The 23410-nt window shown below is 40.6% G+C and overlaps 2 protein-coding genes across 31 annotated transcripts in view; one reads left to right on the top strand and one right to left on the bottom strand.

Moving 5' to 3' along the window:
• The window catches only part of MBTD1 (mbt domain containing 1), a 71415-nt gene extending 55856 nt beyond the window's left edge, over positions 1-15559 (bottom strand). For 8 of the 24 annotated variants that reach the window (XM_082704591.1, XM_082704595.1, XM_082704602.1 and 5 more), the window contains exon 1: positions 14412-14678. In XM_082704591.1, coding sequence (XP_082560717.1) covers positions 14412-14432 — 21 coding nt within the window. In that variant the 5' untranslated portion in view covers positions 14433-14678. Of the gene's footprint in view, positions 1-13707; positions 13772-14375; positions 14679-14699 lie in introns of those variants that run through there. The other 16 variants (XM_082704611.1, XM_082704598.1, XM_082704592.1 and 13 more) reach the window with 6 other exon arrangements.
• UTP18 (UTP18 small subunit processome component) overlaps positions 15066-23410 on the top strand; it is a gene marked incomplete at its 5' end in the record, with an annotated part of 41091 nt that continues 32746 nt past the window's right edge. For 2 of the 7 annotated variants that reach the window (XM_082704621.1, XM_082704617.1), the window contains 4 exons: positions 15169-15507; positions 17532-17644; positions 18729-18827; positions 23147-23214. In XM_082704621.1, coding sequence (XP_082560747.1) covers positions 15169-15507; positions 17532-17644; positions 18729-18827; positions 23147-23214 — 619 coding nt within the window. Of the gene's footprint in view, positions 15508-15750; positions 15969-17531; positions 17645-18728; positions 18828-23146; positions 23215-23410 lie in introns of those variants that run through there. The other 5 variants (XM_082704620.1, XM_082704619.1, XM_082704618.1 and 2 more) reach the window with 4 other exon arrangements.

Here is a 23410-nt window from a genome sequence, read left to right as displayed (position 1 = left end):
TACTGGTCTATTCATGTGCCAGTATCTTGCTTTTCAAATTCTAGAGGCTTCCTAATATATTTCGATATTTGGTAGGGCTATACTCCACTCAGAGATCTCCCCCCTTAATGTTTTGATATTCTTGCATGTTTATTTTTCCAAATGAACTTCAGTATTAACTAGTTTAGTTCTACACCAAAAATCATTGATATTGGGCACCTGGGTGGTTCGGTTGGTTGAGCAGCTGCCTTTGGCTCAGGTCATGATCCTGGACTTCCAGGATCGAGTCCCACATCAGGCTCCCAGCTCCTTGGGGAGTCTGCTTCTCCCTCTGACCTTTTCCTCTCTCATGTTCTCTCTCACTCATTCTCTCTCAAATAAATAAATAAATAAATAAAAACCTTTTAAAAAAATCGTTGATATTATTAGGATCTCATTAAATTTATTAACTCAGGAAGAAAGTGACCTCATGAGGTTGAGGTCTTAACCAAAAACAAGGAATGTTTCCCCAATTGTATACTGTGTCTTTAAGAAATGTTTTATAGTTTGCTTTATGTAGATTTTCATTGTTAAAACCAAATTCTTAGGAACTTTTTTATTTTGCTTTATAAAAACAATTTTCTCTCATTATATTGTGTAACTGGTTACTGAGTACATGAAGATTTATTTTATAACCTTCAATCTTGCTAAATTACTTTGAAATAGTTTTGTCATTGCTTTTCTGGGGCTTTCCAGATGAACTACCATGTCATCTGCAAAGAGACTTTTATTTCTTTTCCCATTACTATGCCTACAATTGTTTTCTCTTTCCTAGCTGCACTTTTTCCTATCTGTAGTACAATGTCATATACCAGAGACAATGCATATCCTTACTTTGTTTCTGATTTTAGTGTTTATCTTAAGATGCTGGTCTTAGGATTTAGGTGAATGTATGCATATATGTGCATGTGTATTTATGAAAATCATGTTAAGGATCTATCCATTCCCGTTTTCTTAAAGGAATAGGTGCTGAATTTTGCCACAGACTTTTTCAGCAACTATAAAGAGAATGATTTTTCTCCTTAGATCCATTAATATGGTGAACTGTATCAAGTATTCCAAATACTGAATCATCCTTGTATTCCTACTATAAACCTCACTTCATCAGGATATATTTTCTTGATGTAGTGTTAAAGATTGCACAATATTTAGGATACTGCATTGATATTCATAAATAGAGCTCTAATATTCTGTATATTTTTTGTACCAGCTTTAACAGGTTTAGAAATTGCCATAACTCTTGCTTCATAAAAATTGAAAGTCTGGGGCGCCTGGGTGGCTTGGTGGGTTGGGCCTCTGCCTTTGGCTCGAGTCGTGATCTCCTGGGATCGAGCCCAGCATTGGGCTCTCTGCTCGGCAGGGAGCTTGCTACCCCCACCCCCCTGCTTGCCTCTCTACCTACTTGTGATCTCTCTGCCAAATAAATAAATAAATAAATAAATAGGAAAGTCTGTAAAAAAGAAAGCTGAAAGTTTTTCTGCATTTTCTATGTTGTGAAGTAATTGATGTAGTGTTTGGAATGTACAGCCTCTAAAGGTTTTATAGAATTCCTTTGTGAAATCACATAGGTTTGGTGTTTTGTGGGCTAGCTCCTTGATAAATGTTCTTCCATTAAGTTGAAAATAATTTTTTTTTTTAAATTTTGATTTTTTGAGACAGAGACTGAGCTTGTGTACACAGAGGGTGGGGGAGGGGCGTGAAGCAGAGAGAGAGAGAGAATTTTAGGCAGGATTCATGCCCAGCGTGGAGCCCAAAGTGGGTCCTGAACTCACGACCCTGAGATCAAGACGTGAGCTGAGATCAAGAACTGTACACTTAACTGAGTCACCCTGGTATTCCAAGTTTTAAAAAAATCTCTAATGAGGTTTTCTTAAACTGTATTTTCCTAAGAATCCATTTCATCTAAGTTTTCAAATTTATTCGTCTAAGTGTGTAAAATGGTTGCATATGAATTTCTCAATTTCTTCTGTATCAAGTTCTTTTTGCTTTGTCATTTATTTTGTATATTTTGTGCTTTCTCTTCCTCCTTGATTAAACTAGCGAGTAGCTTACCAGTTTTATGGATTTCCCCCTAAAGGTCCAGGACTGATTCATCAATTCATCATCTATACTGATTCAGTACAGATTTTCTGTTAACTCATATATTCTAATTTTATCTTTAGTTCTCTGTGTTGTTGGTTTTTTTTTCCTTTGGTTTACTTTGTTGTTCTTTTTTCATTTCTGAGTTGGGATTTATTAATTAATATTATTACTATTACTTTTACTGTGATAAAGTAACCAGGTTAGGTCCAAGATGAAGTTGTTCAGGCTAAGCCACCTCAGCAAACCAAGATTTAGTACCGAAGTTTCTATATTCCTCTCTCCCTGGAAAGGCAGGCTTTGGTAAATTATCAGTGAGTACTCACTCAGCATACAGTGCCTGACCTAGGTCCAAGACTTCCCTTTGCTCCAATAAGAAAAGCAACCCAGCTTTAACCAATTAGCAAATGCCCAGTGTACTTCCTTGTTCCCACTCACTTGGGTCATAACAATATCTGCTAGATTGGATGTTGCACAACTTATTAATGACTGAATAAAGTCAGTAAGATTTAAAAAATTTACTTGAATTTTATTTTTTAACAAACATTTAGGACTATGAATTGTCCTCTGCTCATTGTCTTCAATGTATTCCACAGATTCTTACATGTGTATTTTCATTATCATAATTTTTTAGGAACTCTGTAATTTGTTTATATTCCCCCTTTACCCAAGATTTTCTTTTAAATGAAGCATCATTTTGAATGTGTATTGAGATGGAGAAATTATCTGTCACTCCAAAAAGGACCCTCATGTCCTTTTCTCTCTCCTCCTCCCCCAGAAGTTCTAATACTATGGGTTAATTTTGCATACATTTATTTAAATGGAATAAAAGGCTACAGACATTTTTATATCTAATTTCGCTCATACAGCATAGTATTTTTGAGATTTATCCATATTATCATATGTATGAATGGTTCATTGCTTTTTACTGCTAATATTGCACTTTTTAAAAAATGAAGGTTTTATTTATTTCAGAGAGAGTATGTGTGCGCACAAGCAGGGGGAATGGCAGACAGAATGAGAAGCAGAGCAAGAAGCTGAGGAAGGAGCCCAATGTCCCAGGATTCTGACTTCATGACCTGAGCCAAAGCAGATGCTTAACCAACTGAGCCACCCAGGTGTCCTGCTAATAATGCACTTCAGCAATGTATTTGTTTATCCATTCTCCATTTGTATTTGACTACTTTGAATAGAGTCACTATGATCATTCTTGTACAAGGCTGGAAATTCTTGTTCAAGGTGGAAATGCCCTTTTGCTTTTTTTAAAAATTTTTTTTAAAGATTTTATTTATTTGACAGAGAGAGATCACAAGTAGGCAGAGAGGCAGGCAGAGTGAGAGGGGGAAGCAGGCTCCCTGCTGAGCAGAGAGCCCGATGCGGGACTCGATCCCAGGACCCTGAGATCATGACCTGAGCCGAAGGCAGCAGCTTAACCCACTGAGCCACCCAGGTGCCCGCCCTTTCGCTTTTTGTTTTCTTCTATGGGACCTACTGATATTTTCTTAACTACGAAAAGATTTTTGTGACTATTTTGTGTTTAAGAGAGAGTATATTGTATGTAGGATGCTGTGATAGATAGACCTGAAGATGTGTCTCATTATGTTTAGATCTTTTATATCTCTACTTTCTATCTACTGTACCTATCTTGTGGTAAGCGGGTCAGTGTCCAATTTTTAGTGCTTCTTTTTATTACTTTATTATTTCTTTTAGCTTTTGTTTTGTCAAGATTCTTGCTGTCACTTGGTGCATATGTATTTGTAAGTGTTAATACCTTTGCTGTAAGTTTAGGTTTTAATATTACAAACTGTCCTCCTTTGTTGTTTAATGCCTGTTGTTTGGCTTCTACTTTGTGAAATTGGTTTCAGTATTGCCAATCCTGCTTTCATATTATTTCTATTTGCTTGGTTGATCTTTGTCCGTCTTTTTAACTGTTTTAAGGGCCTCATATTAAAGTTGGATTCTGATTTTGTTCCTTCTTTTATTTATTTTATTTTTTTTTTTAAGATTTTATTTATTTATTTGGCAGACAGAGATCACAGGTAGGCAGAGAGGCAGGTAGAGATAGAGAGGGGGAAGCAGGCTCCCTGCCGAGCAGAGAGTCCGATGCGGGACTCGATCCCAGGACCCTGAGATCATGACCTGAGCCGAAGGCAGAGGCTTAACCCACTGAGCCACCCAGGCGCCCCCCTTCTTTTATTTTTATTGAAATATAATTGACATATAATAATAGTTTATTGGATTTTGATTTTTGAGCCAATCTGAAAATCTTTTTATTGGTGAGAGAATCCTCACTGATGTGACTGGTAGGTTTGACTTCAATTCTGTTATATTATTTTGTTATAATTACTGTGGGCATCATGATTCTCTATGATGGTTTTCTTTGGCCTTTTAAACATTTCAGTGTTTCTAAAGGTTTGTATTTTTTTTTTCTAAAGCTTACCTTTAAATCCTTTGTTTCCATATATCATTTTCCTTAGCTAATCTCTGCTTTTAGTTTCACATGAGTCCCTTGTGATAACTAATCTATAATTATTAGTCTTAGTTCTTTTCCTTTCCCCTCCCACATTTTTTAGCTGCCCTTTCTACTTTGTCAGAACCTGTAACATTTATGTACTATTCTACTTATGTCCCTATTCCTAATTTTAACCTTAGTTCAAATACACATGCAATCACTATCCATCTTATTTGCAGAAAATTTCCCATACGGTTTCCTCAGGAAGGGCTAGTGAGTGCAGTATTCCCTGAATTCTTGGCATGTTTAAAGCTTTTTCTATTGTCTTAACCCTTGAAAAACAGCTGAGCGGATATAAAAAATCTTTGCTTAGCATTTTCTTTCCTTATGCTACACCACTATTGTCTTGCTTTGTATGTTGCTTTTGAGAAATCGAATACCAGTCCACTTCCCCGGCCTTTTTTTAATGTACTTCATCTTTCACCTGGAAGCCTGGAGAATTTTTCTGTATCTTTAAAGTCCTACAGCTTTACTAGAATGTATCCTGCAGTTTACCTTCTGGTATGAACTTCTGATATAGAGATTCAGATCTTCATTTCCAGAAAGCTTTCTTGGATATTATGGCTTTACTATTCTTCCTTCTTGAGAGGCAACAACTACACATTAGACTTTTTGGACCCATCTTCCACTTAAAATGTCAATTAAAAAATAATCTCATTTTCATTCTCTTGACTATCCTCCTGCTGCTCTTCCATGTCATTTATTATATCTGCATTCGAATGTTTGGTATGAACCTTACAACTAGTCTTCAGTTCTGATATGTGTTTTTCTGAGGGTTTTTTTTTTTTAAAGATTTTTTATTTATTTGTTTGACACACAGAGAGAGAAGTCACAAGTAGGCAGAGAGGCAGGCAGAGAGAGAGGGGGAAGCAGGCCCTCTGCTGAGCAGAGAGCCCGACGTGGGACCCGATCCCAGGACCCTGAGATCATGACCTGAGCCGAAGGCAGAGGCTTAACCCACTGAGCCACCCAGGCGCCCCCTGTTTTTCTGAGTTTAATATACTCTGATCTTTTCCCTGTTTCTTGCTGTTTCTGTTCTTAGTTTTAGATTTCTGACTCAAGGTTTTCTTTTTTTCCTCATATCCCCGAACAATGGTTTGAGGACATTTTATTTCATTTTGAGTGTTGTGTCCATTTTCTTCTGCCTTATGTTTTTTGGGTGGGGGAAGGGAAGATTTTCGCCAGTTGAGATGTTCTGATTCACATTTTTTCCTGTAGTAGAAAATATTCCTATGTATTCTGTCTACATGTAGTCCATTCATTCCTATTGCCATTCATTTCACGGTCAAGTTCCTGGTTCAAGAACACTCCTAAGTTGATTTTCTCTTTCTTTTTCTGAAAGAGTATTAATTTCTCCTCTTCCCTCTTTCTCCTCACTGCCATGTGTCCACCCCTTCCCTATAAAGTACTGCTTTAACTGAAGTTACTGATTCTGGGCACTGCTAACTTTCAAGCCCCTAGCTGTGGCTAAAGGGGCACACTACCAAATTTCAAAGCTGTGTTCAATACTTTGAAGATTTTATTTATTTGACAGAGAGAGATCACAAGTAGGCAGAGAGGCAGGCAGAGAGAGAGAGAGAGGAGGAAGCAGGCTCCCTGCCGAGCAGAGAGCCCGATGCGGGACTCGATCCCAGGACCTTGAGATCATGACCTGAGCCGAAGGCAGCGGCCTAACCCACTGAGACACCCAGGTGCCCTCAAAGCTGTGTTCAATACTTTGGACCTCAGTGGCGGATTCTCTTTTGGACGTGATATTCTGGGCTACACTGAAGTCTTGCATGGCCCTAAATTCTATCAGTGAACCTGTTAAGCCTTTTCTCTCTTCCTCTTCACATCCATAGGATTGGGCAGAAGTTCTTGGAATCTGATTTATATCTCTATATAGAGGTAATCTGAAGGTCGTGGTAACCTGTTTCTTAATAATGCTGAAACCTGATGTGTGATGGATATGTGCTCTCTGTTGGCTTTAAAGGTTTACAGAAAGGTGGATGGGAAAATTGGATCAGGCTGCTGCCACTGTTCTCCAAAACTGTAAATCTACACATTCATATTTAAGTATTACTATCTTAGAAACACTGGTTTTCCCATTTTCTGAAACACTTTACCTATCATTATTAGATTCACTTTTTGTATCACCTAACAGTTTCCTAGAGTAAGTCGTCTACATTTTCATCTAATTTGGTTCAGAAACACATTTTGCTCTACGGAGTTTTTTTCATAAATCCCATAATAGTGTCTTACTGGACTATTTTTGCTAGTGATTTGTAAAAGGTCTCTTATGATTAATATAACTGATATTTGTAGGATGCTCAGTATGTGCTAGGCACATTCTAAGCACTTAATGAATGGTAATGTATTTAAATCCTCACAATTATTTTTACTCCCATTTTATAGATGAAGAAGCAGAGGCTCAAATAAGCTAAGCAACTTGTCCGAGGTCATACAACTAAAATGAATACTAGCAATAGGAGTCAAGAAAATAATCTTAGATCTATGTTTAATTTCAACCTTTCTCTTTTTTTCCCTCTTAATTATTTTTCTGTCAGCTACCTTCTATAAGCATAGGTAATAAGGATCAAATAAAACTATTTCAAGTAATGTGCCCTTTTGAACATTTTACTCTTCAAAATAAAAGTGAAAAATCATGTTAGGTGACTATTTAAGATCTTGAGTAGATGATGATGGGATGACTGGAGGAGAAAAAACCTCACCTAATATTTGGGTATATATGGTATGGGCATATATGGACCACAGAGAAAGTAAAAATTCCTAGGATTCATATGCTGAGTGATGTATGCCTAATATTTAGAATTACAGAGATATATTCTAGGTGAAAAAACTGCAAGAATTATAAGTACTTGTTTTATGAGGGCTGTATAGGGAAGAGAAAGAGACTGCTGTAAAGGATCCTATTTGGGGGGCACTTTTACCATTGTTTAACATTGTACTATCAAGTACATTCATTATTTTTATAAAAACAAAGGTCAATTTCTACAAAGCACAAATTCCCTTCTTAAAATTCATTAAGTTGATAAAGATGGAGAGATTGATGATATCTGGCATATCATGTATGATATGTATGTATGATCAAATATAAGTGTGAAATAGCCCATATACTTATAGAAAGGAAAACTTATGCCATCTTTTTGGAATGCAATCTGACATTGTTTGTGAAATCTTTTAAAAAAAAAAAAAAAGGAGTATGCCTTTTGAACATGTAATTCTACTTTTTCAAGTCTGCCCTTCAGAAATACTCACAGGACACAAAAATCTATATGGAAAGATGTTTCTTGAAGCAATAACTTAATAGTGAGAAACTGGAGGCCATCTAACCACCAGTAGGGGAAAGATTAGTAACAGGCAAGATACTGAGGGCAAAAAATAAATAGCAAAATAGAAATGGCATGACTCACTTTTTATTAAAAGAAACAACGTATGCTGTATACGCACAGACTAATGTATCTATGTTCACATATGCATTTAGGAAGATCCTAGAAGGAGCAGCTAAGCTATTAACAGGCTGACAATGGAATAAGAGGATGATTTTTAACTTTTCTATGATTTCATTTTCTTTCTTTTTTTTTTTTTAAAGATTTTATTTATTTATTTGACAGACAGAGATCACAAGTAGGCAGAGAGGCAGGCAGAAAGAGAGAGAGGAGGAAGCAGGCTATCCGCGGAGCAGACAGCCCGATGCGGGGCTCGATCCCAGGACCCTGGGATCATGACCCGAGCCGAAGGCAGAGGCTTTAACCCACTGAGCCACCCAGGCGCCCCTCATTTTCTTTTTTTAAACAGCAAATGTGTAATACTTCTATAGTGAAAAAATAAAAAGGTTTTCATAGTGACAAAATGTAAAGAAGAGTCACAGATCACAGTTAAATTTCATTTCCCTACTGTAATTATCACTCTGATGAACCTTCCACCTTATAAAATCTACAAAAGAGTTGAAAGGTAAAACTTTTCAACAAAAATTTTACAGAAAATATTTGAGATTCTAAATGCAAGCACAAATAAATACACAACAAAGTAATAAGAGCATAATTTCAACATGAATAAACTCATCATTAAGTTAATCAACCCTCCATTATCCAAACCAATAGGGTTCAGTAGCCCACATAACTTCCCAGGATTTTGTCATGAAGTGTCCTAAATCCTAGAATTTGGGAAGGTTCTATGTGTGAACTCACAAAGTTAAAACTAAGAAATTAAGGGATCTATGACAACTGGACTCAATACGAGCTAGAGAGCTATTTAGCTCTTGCTGGTTTTCGTCATTCTACCATCAGGATGAAAAGCAGTCTGGCATGGTGATACAACTCACAGGCCTTAAATGCTTTTCTTCTTTCCCAGCTTACTATTAGGAGGATGATAAATGGTGAGAATTTGAGATTACTGGGTTTTTGTTTTCCACAAGACCAATGTGAAAGAATAAATTCATGTCAATGATATAATCAAGAGAAAACTGAAAACAGTAATATACTAAATAACTCCCTTAAAGAAACTGAAAAGTAACCAGGGAATGACAGGAGAGGACAATATTCTATACAACAGTATTCTATAGCTTAAAGCAACAGTGAGCAAAAGGAAGGTTTTCTTAGATATATAAGAAATACACATTTCTGTCTGGGTTCAAGTTCTGGTTCCATCACTCCACACTATGACTTTGGATGTAACAATTACTTGGGTATCAGTTTCCCCTCTCTTCAAAATAAGGAAAACATCACATACCACAACAGGAATGATGTCTGATAAAATAACTCACATAAATGGGCTTTCAGTTTTTCAGAAAAAAGCTATGAATCCTTAATTATGAACCTAAGAACTAATTAAAAAAAGATGACCGCATCAAAATTAAGTCTGAAAAGCAGTAGCTGAGAGGGACCTTAAGATCATTAGCTATCTTCTCTACCACAAATAACAGAATTCGTACTAAAGCTGGGGCTGTAGTGCAAACGCAGTCTCAGCAATCAAATGAGTTCATTTGTTAGTATAAACACTGAGCTAAGGTGATGATATTCTCTTGGTGTTTATCTTTTTTTTTTTTTTTAAGATTTTATTTATTTATTTGTCAGAGAGAGAGAGAAGGCAGAGAGGCAGGCAGAGAGAGAGGGGGAAGCAGGCTCCCCACTGAGCAGAGAGCCCAATGCGGGGCTGGATCCCAGGACCCTGAGATCATGACCTGAGCCGAAGGCAGAGGCTTAACCCACTGAACCACCCAGGTGTCTATGGTGTTTATCTTTTGAAAATATATTTGGAGCTGGTCGTGTAAAAGATACACTTTCACTGGATAATAATAACCATGTGGTATTAATAATGAAAAAATTAAAAAACAGGGTTAAACGCATATGTGTACACAAGGAGGTTATTTGTTGTCTAAAATAATCTGCAACCAACTAACTAAAGTTTTGAAAATTAAAAGTAAAGCAATGGGCTCTATCATCCAGTATTTATTGAGCAATATAGACAGATCATTATGCTAAGCAACAGAAATACAACGAAGTGTTAGATTTACTGTACATATCCTCGACATGGATTACAAACTATAGTTGGGGGGGAACAAGAAATTACTAAATTAGGGGCACCTGGGTGGCGCAGTGGGTTAGGCCTCTGCCTTCGGCTTGGGTCATGATCTCAGGGTCCTGGGAGTGAGCCTGACATCGGGCTCTCTGCTCAGCGGGCAGCCTGCTTCCGGCCCCCTTTCTCTGCCTGCCTCTCTGCCTGCTTGTGGTATCTCTCTGTGACAAATGAATACATAAAAATCTTAAAAAAAAAAAAAAAAAAAAAAAAGAATTTACTAAATTAAGTGAGTTACTGTATGGGACCTATTCCATAAGAAGTAGTAACAGGTTAGTAGTGAAAAAGGGAAAAGAAAAAGGGATTTTGAGAAGACACCTTAATACTTTACAGCAGCTCGCAATTTCTTGTATGCTGGTTATCACATCTAATTGGCTTACAGAAACCCTGGGAATTGAAGCTCAATCCAGACTTAGGTGAGAAAGATGAAGAGGTTACAAAATTTACTTAAGATCAGAGGTCAGGAGGTGGCAGAGCGAGAGCCTGGCCAGTTTGCTAACTTTGTCCAGAGCTTATTTCCACTACATTACATTTTAAGTCATCAATACTGAAGTGAGAACTGGAGTACCTCCCTAAGCAATCTGATAAAAACTTTGTCAGGCATGCACCTATAGGCCCCACTATAGACCTACTGAATGATAATCACCGGGAGAGAGGTTTTGTATGGTTACAAGAGCCCCAAGAGGTTGTTTTAATGAGTAGTTAAGTTTGGAAAATGCTCTTGTATATCTGCCATGTCCAACATGGCAGACCTATGGCTATTTAAATTTACACCAGTTAAATCAAATGGAAAAACCGGGTCTTTCTGTTGTACTAGCTACCTTTTAAGTGTCCAACAGCCATGTGTAGCTAGCTAGTGGCTGCCACACTGGAGAAAACACACCTAAGACATTCCTATCACCATACAAAGCTCTATCTGACAATGCTGTTTCTAGACCAGCCCTTCAACTATGAGGATGAGAAAACGAGGCCCAGGATCTCATCTGACAAGTACTATGAAGCTAGTCAGTGGCAGAACTGAAACACTATCCTAGTCTGCCAGTACCTCTCTTACTGTATCATCTCATCCCACCTCAATCAGGCTTTTTCATATGGAAATTATTTCCTTTCCTATTTCCAGCAAAGTAAGATGCAAAAGTCTAACTGTGTGTGTGTGTGTGTGTGTGTGTGTGTGTGTGTGTGTATCTTAAAAAAAAAAAAAAAAAAAAAAGATTAAATGTAAACTGGGATGCCTGGATGCCTCAGGTCATGATCTCAGGGTCCTGGGATCCAGCCCCACATTGGGCTCTCTGCTCAGCCTGGGGCCTGCTTCCCCTTCTCTTTCTCTCTCTGCCTGCCTCTCTGCCTACTTGTGATCTCTGTCAAATAAATAAATAAAAATCTTAAAAAAAAAAAAATTAAATGTAAACCAATCTGCAATTTTTGCATAAAACTAAAGGTAGTGTTGGACAGTTATCAATACCCTAGTGTTAAGAGGCATATTTTATCTTGCTTATTTTAATTCCTTCCTCTTCTACTGACCTCATGTTTTTATCTTGCTCTCGAATCAAAACCCTGAAATTAATGTTCATTTTAACTGGCTTAACCTTAATATTTAAATGCGAAAAGGTTACATCTTATTCAGCAAACACTTTAAAGAAGAAAACTGAGAAAGAGCAACCAAAAAATAGTGAATACTAATTTTAGAATGTGGTCACTCAAACCACTGAGCACTCCTGGCTTTCAGTGATCTAGCGGTTTTGTATTTATGACATTAATATGTTGTTTTCACTTGTAACCTACAGCTCTACCCTCTTTCGACTATTATATTTTCAACAATTTGAGCGCCTAGAAGCATCTGTGTAGGAAGGTTTAGACTCTAACCAGGACAACATATAACCAGTCACAAAAAATACAACAGTGTCTTCTTTAAAAATAAAACCAGTTGTTCCTGTCTAGTATGATCAGAATGCAAATGTCTCCAAAGTCAGTCAGCTTAAGTCATGACAGTTCATGTTTAAAGTGAGCAGGAAAATAACTTGGAACTCCATGGTAATTAGAACTTTAAAGACAGAATTACACAGCTCTATCAGTTTTTTTCTATACCTACTATTCATTTCCATGTTAAATTCTAGTCACTAGATTAAGATGAAAATGACCTCAAACTCTATAAAATTAAAAACTGGATTGTTGAAAAACATGGCCCAACATAAGATACTTATAACAAATACTTATTCAAGACAGTTTTGCTGTAATTTGCAAGGCAGCCAGAAACCCTGAGATGGGGTTCTATATAAATAGAAGTTACTTGTTATTCAGAGAAAGAGATGGTGCAAAAAAACAAAAAAACCCCCCCAAAACCCCAAAAACAAAAACCCCCCCAAACCACAAAAAACCAGCTACTTTCTTTCTAAATACTCACTGGTGTTGAGGTAAACAAACAAAAAAATAGAGTCTAAGTAAGCATGTTAAAGCAGAACAAGAGTCTCAAGTCATGACAGGAGGAAAGAGAAAAATGTTTCAGTATTTTAAACAGGGTACTGGTAGTTTTAAGAGGAAATTTATTCTCTGGCTTTTAGACCAGATCATTACTTCTACATCTTATCTGTTATGTCTTGATTCCACTTCACTATATTAGGAAGAGAAAAAACAAGTACCCTGAAGATTTTATGCCAACAAAACTACTTTTGAAGGCAGCACAGCTCACCAAATGAAGAACATTAGAAAACCTTAACGGACAACAGCAGAAAGGGAACCACCTCAACGACTGAGTGATAAATGGCATACACTAATGTAAAGAACATGAAAACTATTGCAAACTGTACGCAAATAAAAAATTTACGCTACAAAAAATTTGTATGCTACAAAAAATTCAAATCTCATCAAAGAACCTCAGAAGTAATAAAAAAGAAATGAAAGTACTGTGAAGGAGGGACTTGAGAAGGAAGTCCAGTTTGAAAGGAAGACACAGGTCAAAAGGAAGGGGGAGGGGCGCAGTACTGGCCACCGTGTACGAAGAGATGCTTCTAACAGCCTCAGTACTACCTCCCAAAGAGAATTTTAGACAGCTTTAGAGAAAATTTAGGCACAAACAAATGCACTTTGAGAGAGGAGAAATACAGAGTTGCTGCTGATTTTTTTTTTGCCTTCGGACAGATGCACTAGTGAGAGAAAACAGCCAGACTGTAATTCCCAAGCTTCCTGTAGAAACATATCAACCATTCTCAGGCATACAAGCCAGCGCATTTGAAAATGACCCAGCAAAGTTTTCAGCTGGCCCTCACTCTCACTCAAATCCTCCTTCCTCCACTTCCCTGCTGTTCTTTCCTGGCACACAAAATATAGGCCAATGAGCGGTGGGTGGGTGAGGAGGATGTGAGAGAAAATTTGAGAAGTAAAAAAGGGAGCAACTTAACAAGGACATGAATGAGACTAGAGGGTCTAATAAGGGTAGGCAAACAATTCAAAAGGAACGGGCTTTTCGGGGCAGCAGAGAGCGTTCAGTGTTGGTTAAAGGTTTAAGCAGAGACCAGACTACCTACCACTTGTCAGAGAGGCTGCAGAGGGGACGGCTGCTTTGGGTGACCTCTAATGTCTCTTCCGACTCTGAAATGTTAGGATTCTCATTTCACAAAAGAGAACGCAACGGTCCCGAAAGCCCACCGACCTAGACCCCTTCTAAAGATGCGGCCCAGGTGGCTGCTGCCCAAACACCACTCCCACCTCTCCCTCCCACACGTGCCCACCCCGCCCCCTTTCAATATTTCCACCTCCACGTGCGAAATGCCTCGCGGCGCTCGCCCCGGAGCCGATAGGCACCTTCCCCCGCAAAGCACCCAAACCAGGCCCCTCTGGGGCAAGGGAGGACTCCACTCTCCCACCCTGGACGGCTAAAAAAGGAAAAGTCTCCAACCCAGCCTCCCTCTCCCCCCGCACCAGCCAGAGCTGAAGGGAGAGGGGGGGCGGGACGCAGAGAAAAACTTTCTTCTAAAATTTTTCTCCCAAAGAGTGGAGGGAGTAGAGAGAACCCCCGCCAAGCCCCGGGCTGAGGGGGTGGGGGGAGGGGAACCCCCCGAATCGTTTAACGGCCGGTAGGGGGAGGGGGACTCTGGAGGTTGAGGGGGCGTGGGATGGAGAAGCAGGCCTGGGAGCGGGGGTCAGGGAGCTGCAGGGGTTGCTGGGGTCGGGGAGCTGCAGGCGTCCCCCCCACCTGGCACACAAAGCGGCTGCCGCGCTCGGCTCTCACCAGATCCTTTGTGTTTTCCATCAGGGCCTCATGGGTAGGGGTTGTCCGTGCTCCCCGGGCCCGCGGCGCCCCCTCCCCGAGCTGGGGGCAGGCGCCTCTCCCTGGGACTACGGCGACTACACGGGGGGGGCCCCCGCTGTGCCCAGACCGGCGGCGGCTGCGGCAGCCCCCGGATTTCCCCCCTTTAACTCGGGTGGCCCCAGGATATCAACAACATTAGCATAGCCCTCCCTCCCCAGCGCGCCTGCGCCGTGACCCGCGCCCCGATTGGCCCACTTCCCTACATACCCTCCTCTCTCTCTCCTCCAGCGTGGGACCCTCTGCAGGCTCCGTACTCCAAGGGCCGTACCAAGACGAGGGGGTGGAAAAGGCAACCGCGGCTCGTGTTAAGTCGAGTGGTTAAAAGTCAGGAAGAAGAGCAGAAGTTTCATTCAGTCATCCCAGCTTATACTCCTGCTTTCTTGTGCTCCCTTCAATCAGTTGCAGCTGCGAAGTTGTGTTGGAAAAATTTTCCACTCCAGTCACGCCGCTTCCCCCTCCACCCGGAAGATCGGTCCTCCCGGAGGAACTCCCCTACGGGGAGGGGTTGCTGAGGGGAGTGGGCGTTACGTAGGGAGAGAGTGTTGGTCACGTGCTAACAGGCCGCGCAGGCTCCTTCCGACCCCGCGGGGCCTCAGCGGCCGCGGACAGCGAACCGCCTCGGCGCACGCGCAGCGAGGTTCCACGTGAGCGCCTGCGTTTCTTCTCCAACCCAACGATGCCGCCAGAACGTAGAAGCCGAACGAAACCGGACCGGAGACCCGGAGTGAGTCTGGACCGGAAGAGCCGAACGAAGCCGGGCCGGAGAGCCGGAGCAGGGCCGGGCGGGCCGCCCCGAAAGGCTGCTCCTTCATCCCAGCGGAAACCGCCGGCCCGGCCGAGCGCAGCGGCCGCTGCGATCGCAGTCGCGGCGGAGGAGGAGAGACGGCTCCGGCAGCGGAACCGCCTGACGCTGGAGGAGGACAAACCGGCCGTGGAACGGTGCCTGGAGGAGCTGGTGTTCGGCGACGTCGAGGACAACGAGGACGCGTTGCTGCGGCGTCTGCAGGGCTCGCGGGTGAGGGAGGCCGCGGCGCGCGGGCTGGGCGCGCTCAGGCGGGGCGCACGGTGGGCGGTGAGCCTCCGGGGGCGGAGCCTGGGCGACCTGCGGCGCCGGGAGCGCTCAGGTCGGCGGGCGCCCGAGAACGCGGGCGCCGACGGGGCCGGACTGGAAGTCTCCACTGGGCGGAGACCTTGCTTTTCCCCGCCCCCGGGGTGGAGGGGGCGGGGGAGCCCCTGCGCCGGGTATCCAGCAGGCGCTCTACACGTATGTGTAGCGCAGGGCAGTCGTGAGCATTTTGTCGCGGCTCAGATCGAAACCCTGTGTTTCTTTCTTTGTGGCCGTTCGATCCCCTGCCTCAGTACCTTGTCGGGATTCAGGAGTTACGGAATCAGAACGTGCGTTTTTAACAGCTTCCCAAGTGATGGACTGGCCAGCTTCTGAGAATGATCGTGCATTTGTCTGTTCACCAGATCATTGTGCGTTTGTTGGGGGCCACATATCTTTTCGGGCAATGAAAACCCTGCTTGCTTTTTTATCATCCCTTTTTACCCCCATTGCACATTTAAAAAAAGAGATTTTATTTATTTATTTGACAGTGAGAGATCATAAGTAGACAGAGAGGCAGAGAGAGGGGGAAGCAGGCTCCTGGCTGAGCAGAGAGCCGGTTTGGGGCTGGATCCCAGGACCCTGGGATCATGACCCGAGCCGAAGGCAGAGGCTTGAACCCATTGAGCCACCCCCCCACCTTCCTTTGCACATTTTAAGTCACTTTTTAGGAGCCACTTTTAATTATCTCTTTTATGCTACATCTGATATTTCTTCCAAGGTAGGAAGTTCCAGGCCTTGTTCTAGGAAACGGAGGAGGCACAGCAATGGAGAAAAACACAAAAGTCCCTTGCTGTTTTAGACCATGTGTACTAGTGGTGCAAAAAGAAGATAAAGTAAAATGCAAATATGTCAGAGACATGTGCTGAAGAGAAAAAAAAAAGCATTTGGGAGAGGAAGACGAGTGTGTGTAGAGGCCAGTGAAATTTTAGGAGACGTGGCCAAGCAAAGCCTCACCGAGAATACTGTTTGGTGAATGAATACCAACTTCACAAGTGGCCAGTGTCATTTGATTGTCAGTATCTCCTTTGGGTGCTTATGAGCAGAAATCTCTTTGGCAGATAGAGAACTGTTACTGGAAAACTGGCCTTTGGGACTTTTTATAGTCGAGAACAAAGGAACAGTCTTTGTGAGGTGGGATTTATCGGGCTTTGAAGGATCATAGGCTGGTAACAGAAGAGCGAGAAAATATTTGGACATGTCTATTAGCGGTTTTTGGGAAAGCTCGAGCTCAACTTCTGGGAGTTTTCTGCGGTGAAGATTTAGATTTAATAGTCTAGGGTAAATTTTCTTGAGGTAGGGGGTCAAGAATTGTTATGAACAATGGAGAAGCAGTATGTCTAAGAATAATGAAATGCCACTTAGAGTATTCAGTCACATAATTTTTTTTTTTAAAGATTTTATTTATTTATTTGACACAGAGAGATCACAGTAGGAGAGAGGAAGGGAAGAGATCACAGAGAGAGAGGAAGGGAAGCAGGCCCCCCGCCGAGCAGAGAGCCCGATGTGGGACTCGATCTCAGGACCCTGAGATCATGACCTGAGCCGAAGGCAGCGGCTTAATCCACTGAGCCACCCAGGCGCCCCAGTCACATAATTTTTGATGTTAGTCTGCCTCTGGTCCCATGCTTTCTGTAGTTCTGGGATTTTTCCAGCTCATTTTCCTCTTCTGTCAACTTACCTTTTGTTTTTCTCATCTTATTTGATCCTTTCTTTTCAGCATGTCAGCTTTCACTCCTTGACTTTTCATCCTGCCTGCCTTTCCAGCATACGGTGCCATTCTCTCCTCTCCGCATTTTCTGTTCTGCTTCCAGAATTTGCCGTGGTTAACATTCTGTCTCGTTACTCCATCAGCGGGCCTAAGAAGGATTCCAGCTGTAAGGTGTGTGCGTCTGCTGAAAAACTCAGTGCTTGAGGGCATTTGTCTTCTCTAGGTTCAAGTGCAGGAAGACTCAGGTGACTTAGAAGTGGAGAATGAAGCAAAAGATAATTTTCTGTTTCAAAAGAAGCCAGTTTGGGTGGATGAAGAAGATGAAAATGATGAAATGTAAGTTGCCTATTTTTTCTTCCAGATTCCCTTTGGATATTTAAAATAACATTTTGTAAGTTTTAAAGAAGTTCTCTTTACAAATATATGATTACGTGAAGATTTGAAAAATACTGTAAAGCAGAAAAAGGAAAAGGTCATTCATAAACTCACATCGAGGGAGAACCGATGTTAATGTGTTGGCTTTCTTCTCTCCTGCCCTCGTCTCTTGTGTGCTGTATTGAATGGCAAAGAAAGCATAGTGTTTGGTGTCACATCTGAGTTTGTCTTTTAATGTGGCCCGTTCCGAAGTGATCAAGGGCAAGGTTTCTCTTTCGAACAGAGATAATAATACTAGTAATATCAGAAGGTTCTTGAGATTAAGTGAAATAATGTATATGGAGCTCTTAGCACAATGTCTGAAACTGAGAAAAGGCTAGGAAAAAAGCTAACAGTCAGTACTATGGTTTTAAGAGATGAAACTGTATGGTCTTGCAAGCGTTTATCCCCGCTTAAGAATAAAAATGTTTATAAATGATTTTAAATGTATTATAGTCTATTACATGAATTAACTACAATTTTTGTAGGTATTGTCAGATAGGTTTTCCTATTTTTCCCTTTGATAGGTTGATGTTGAGACAAATGTTTTTCTGCATAAACCTTTTTCTCCTTTCTAATTGCTCTGTAAGAAGGATTTTCTGAGGTGGAATTACTTAATCAAAGGGCATGAGCATGTGTCAGAGTCTTGATAAAAACTGCCAGACTGACCAGGAGGTTCTCCCAGTTTACCTTCCCATTGAAAGGTGTCCATTTCACTCCATTTTTAAAAACAATGCTTATCTTTTTTCAGACTTCATCAGTTTAATGGGCAGGAAATAACTTCTTCATTTGTGTGATTTTTGTCATTAGTCATTGGTATTTTTTCAGAGCATTCTCTATTACGTGTTTATCTTTTTTCAAAAATTAATGTGTATTTGATATTGCGCACTTCACAGGTCTTGACCTATATTTGGTTAAATGTGTTCTCAAATTTTTAAAGGCAACAACTAGTTGCCACAAATCTTTTAAGGTCATTTAAAGCATACTGTTGTTCTGTTTTTAATAGGGTTGACATGATGAGCAATCGGTTCCGGAAAGATATGATGAAAAATGCCAGTGAAAGTAAACTTTCAAAAGACAAGCTTCAAAAAAGACTTAAGGAAGAGTAAGTGTCCTTTTCCTTGTGATTTACCAAGCTTTAACTTACAACTTACAATGAGTGGTTTATTTGGATTCACTGAGTCTTTGGCTAGAACAATTTTTTGGGTAGTGAGTTTCCATTTTGAAGTAGTAAGAACATTGCTACTGGAAGAAATGGTTTAAGTTTTAGTATTTTGGAGGGAGAGGGAATACAAGTACAAAAGAGTTTTTGGGGGGTTCCTAGGTTGCTCTGTCGTTAAGCGTCTGCCTTTGGCTCAGGTCATGATCCCAGGGTTCTGGGATTGAGCCCCGCATTGGGCTCCCTGCTCAGCCGGAAGCCTGCTTCTCCCTCTCCCACAACCCCTGCTTCTGTTCCCTTTCTTGCTGTGTCTCTTTCTGTCAAATAAGTAAATAAAATCTTAAAAAAAAAATTTTTTTTTTTTAAATCTTGTAATCCTACCACCCACATATAATCAGTGATGGTATTGCTTACTTGCTTGTTTGTTTGTATGTGGTAAACCATCTCTTTTCCATGACTTTTAGGTTCTTTTAGTTAAGCAGAGCTGGGAGATGTATGTATATTTTAAAATAATAACTTCATGGGGCGCCCAGGTGGCTCAGTTGGTTGAGCTTCTGAGTTAGGCTCAGGTCATCTCAGGGTCCTGGGATCGAGCCCTGCATTGGGCACCAGGCTCAGCATAGAGCCTGCTTCTCCCTCCCTGGCCACCCACTCCTTTCTCTCTTTCTCTCTCTTAAATTAACAGATAAATAAAATCTTAAAAAAAAGTCTTTCTCTCTTTAAAAAATTTGGGTAAGTAAAATAAAATGATGATTTCATTGTGATTCTTCCATTTCAGACTTACAGATCTTCAAAAATATTTTTTCTTTCAATATTTTATTTAAATTCAAGTTCGTAAACGTGTAGTGTAGCATTAGTTTCAGGGGTAGAGTTTAGTGGTTCGTCACTTGCACACAATACCCAGTGCTCATTGCGAGTGCTGTCCTTAATGCATATCACTCATTTACCCCATTCCCCGACCACCTCCTCTCCAGCAACCCTCAGTTTGTTTTCTGTACTTAAGAGTTTCATGTGGTTTGCCTTCCTCTCTGTTTTTTTTTTCCCCTTAAGATTTTATTTATTTATTTTAGAGCTCAAGCGGGGGAGAGAAGAGGCAGAGGGAGAGAGAATCCTGAGCAGAATCTGTGCTGAGTGCAGAGTCTGACGAGGGGCTCGATCCCAGGATGGATCGATCGATCATGACCTAAGCCAAAACCAAGAGTCAGTCACTCAACCAACTGAGCCACACAGGCGCCCTTCCCTTTTTGTTTTTAGCATACTTTATTTTTCCTTCCCTTTCCCAGTGTTCATTTGTTTTAGTTCTTAAATTCCACATGAGTGAAATCATACGGTATTTGTCTTTCTCTGACTGACTTACTTTGCTTAGTGTCCTACATTTTAGTTACATCAAAAATAGAAATTTTAAAAATTTAATTTTACATTATAGTGATTAAGTAACTGGTTTTAACTTTCAAGAACATTTAAGTATTTGAACATTGAGTATTTGAAAACTTGGTACTTTACCTTAACCTCATTTATTTTTCTTCTAAACCTTTATTTAAATTCTAGTTATTTAATGCACAGTGTGATATTAGTTTTGGAAACAAAATTTAGTGATTCATCACTTACGTATAACACTCAGTGCTCATCATAACAAGTGCCCTCCGTAATGCCCATCACCCATCTAGAGCATCCTCCCTCCACCAGTCTCCCTCCATCAACCCTTAGTTTGTTTCCTTTAGGTAAGAATCTCTTACAGTTTGTTTCCTTCTCTCTTTTTTCCCCCATCCTGTAAATTCATCTCTCTTATTTCCTAAATTCCACGTATGAGTGAAATGATACGGAATTTGTTTTTCTCTACCGATTTCACTTAGCGTAATGCGTTCTACCTCCATCCACGTTCTTGCACATGGTAAGATTTAATTCTTTGATGGCTGAGTAATATTTCGTGTATATGCATATAAACAGCACATCTTCTTTATCTGTTCATCAATTCATGAACACTTGGGCTCTTTCCATAGTTCGGCTGTTGTTGGTAATGTTGCTGTAAACGTCAGTGTGCATGTACCCCTTCAAATCTGTATTTTTGTATCCTTTGGGTAGTAGTGGTGCAATTTCTTGATCGTAGGGTAGCTCTATTTTTAACTTTTTGAGGAACCTCCATACTATTTTCCAGAGTGGCTGCATCAGTTTGCATTCCCACCAACAGTGCAAGAGGGTTTCCCTTTCTTCGCATCCTTGTCAATGTTTGTTGTTTCCTTTGTTGTTAATTTTAACCATCTGATGGGTGTGAGATGGTATCTCATCATGGTTTTTACTTGTATTTCCTGATAATGAATGATGTTGAGCATTTTCTCATTTGTATTGGCTCTGAACTCCGAGTCTATGCTAATTCTTTCATGTCTGTCTTTTCTGTGTCTTTCTATTGACTGATTTTTTGTTCTGGTTGTGGTTCATATTTTTCTGCCTCCCTGCAGAAAAAGAAAAACTAGAAATTTTGATTGGATTTTGGGCAGTGTGAGTGGTAAATTGATCAGTGTCTGGATTTTGATTTTGGCTTTTAATGAGTGTTTAATGAGTGAATGTTGAATGAGTGAGTACTTTTAGTGACTTTGTCTAGGCAAGCAGTTGATTGGTTTGGAGATTAGTTTGATCCTCTCAGGATTTGTTTTTAGTTTTGTTGTAGAGTAGCATTTACTCTAGGCTGGTTTAGCCCCATGTCTAAGATAGACTCTTTTGCCATTTCTTCTGAATGCCCTGCGTTTTTAGTAAGGACCTTTCCATGACTGGTTGAAACTCAAGTGTCTGAACTCTGCTGTTATTCAACTTACAGCTCCCTGCTAGTTCTTTGCCTGGTCTCATGGAGTTTCATCCTGTGAATGTACAGCTTAGTATTCAGCAAAAATGTCTGTGGACCCCAGTGCAGATTTTGGAGCTTTTTGTAGGTTTCATGCCCCGCATGGAGCCCAATGTGAGGGCTTGAACTCATGACCCTGAGATCAAGAGCTGAGCTGAGATGAAGAGTTGGATGCTTAACTGACTGAGTCTCCTAGGTGCCCACTTTTTCAAAAAAATTTACTCTTTTTTCTTTCATTTATATTTTAATATGGCGAATCCTTTTTAAAAGTTTTAAAAATTTTTTCTTATTTTTAAGTAGGCTCTACACCCAGCATGGAGCCCCAATTTGGGGCTTGAACTCAAAAGCGTGAGATCAAGACCTGAGCTGAAATCAAGAGTCAGTCACACAACCTGAGCCACCCAGGCACCTGGAGCTGTTTCTTTTTTTCTTCTGTTATTCAGTGCCCCTCAAATTCCAGTTCTCTCAGCCTCTTTCAAGTCTGACTTTTTCTCACTGGTTCTGTGCCAAGGTCTCAAAAAATTGCCTTTGGGGGGAAATCCTGGGATGGCAGCACTTACCTTGTTATTTCCTTTCTCTCAGGGATCACAATCTTATGTTTTTTTCCAATTTTTGAAAACAGTTTCATATGTTTTGTCTCGTTTTCTAGTTGTTTATGGCCAATGGGCTGAGTTTGGTGGTTTTGTCTGCACTTCTGTAATAAACTATTAGAATGACTCTGCACTTTTTCAGAAACCAGCACTTCAGAATATGCTTCTCATAAAGCTAGCTTTTTTCCAGAGTGAAATGCTCCAATTTTATTCAAAGGATATGTGATTGTGTTTTGTATATTCTTACCAGTCTTTCAGATGTGTTTTAAGATGTATTCTGTTACTGTAGCATTGGTTTATCACCGCATATAGAGTTCTTCACTTAGTTCCAAGATCTGAGATGTGTTGATATGAGCAAATAAGTAGACCTGTAACTAGACAAAAATAATTAACAAATATGTATCCAGCTGTTCTATATCCAAGACTAGTTTATACAGTTAGAGGTTCACAAAAGTTTCCCATATTGGCAAGTTGGGACTATTCTTTGTGAGTAGCTTTTCTGTTAAAGTCGATAATTTTTTTTTAAGGATTTTATTTATTTATTTGACAGACAGAGATCACAAGTAGGCAGAGAGGCAGACAGACAGAGGGGGGAAACAGGCTCCCTGCTGAGTAGAGAGCCTGATGCGGGGCTTGATCCCAGGACCCTGAGACCATGACCTGAGCCAAAGGCAGAGGCTTAACCCACTGAGCCATGCAGGCGCCCCAAGATGATAATTCTTTTGGCAGAGATTGTATACATGCTTTCAAGGATGAGCTAATTTATACCCTTTAAGTCTTTGAAGTTTGGTGAACATTTATTAGCCAACAGAAAATTTCATTTTTGTATTTTTGCTTAGATTCCAGCATGCCATGGGGGGTGTACCTGCCTGGGCAGAGACTAATAAGCGGAAGACATCTTCAGATGGTGAGTGCTGATACCTGTTTAAGTTAGTAAACGAATCTCTATTCCTAAATCCTTTAGGGAGTCTGCAGTATATCTTCCCACATGATGCAGGAGCTCTCTTCTTAGCATTCTTGATTTCTGATGAGCCTCCATTTGATTATCACTACCACCTCTCCCTCCCTTCTTCTCGGCCCTTTGAGTCCAGGCCTCATGGTAT

The sequence above is a fragment of the Mustela nivalis genome (genome assembly GCF_964662115.1).
Source record: "Mustela nivalis genome assembly, chromosome: 17".
NCBI lineage: Eukaryota > Metazoa > Chordata > Mammalia > Carnivora > Mustelidae > Mustela > Mustela nivalis.
Note: the sequence above shows the minus strand (reverse complement) of the source record. Positions and strands in the feature narration are given on the sequence as shown.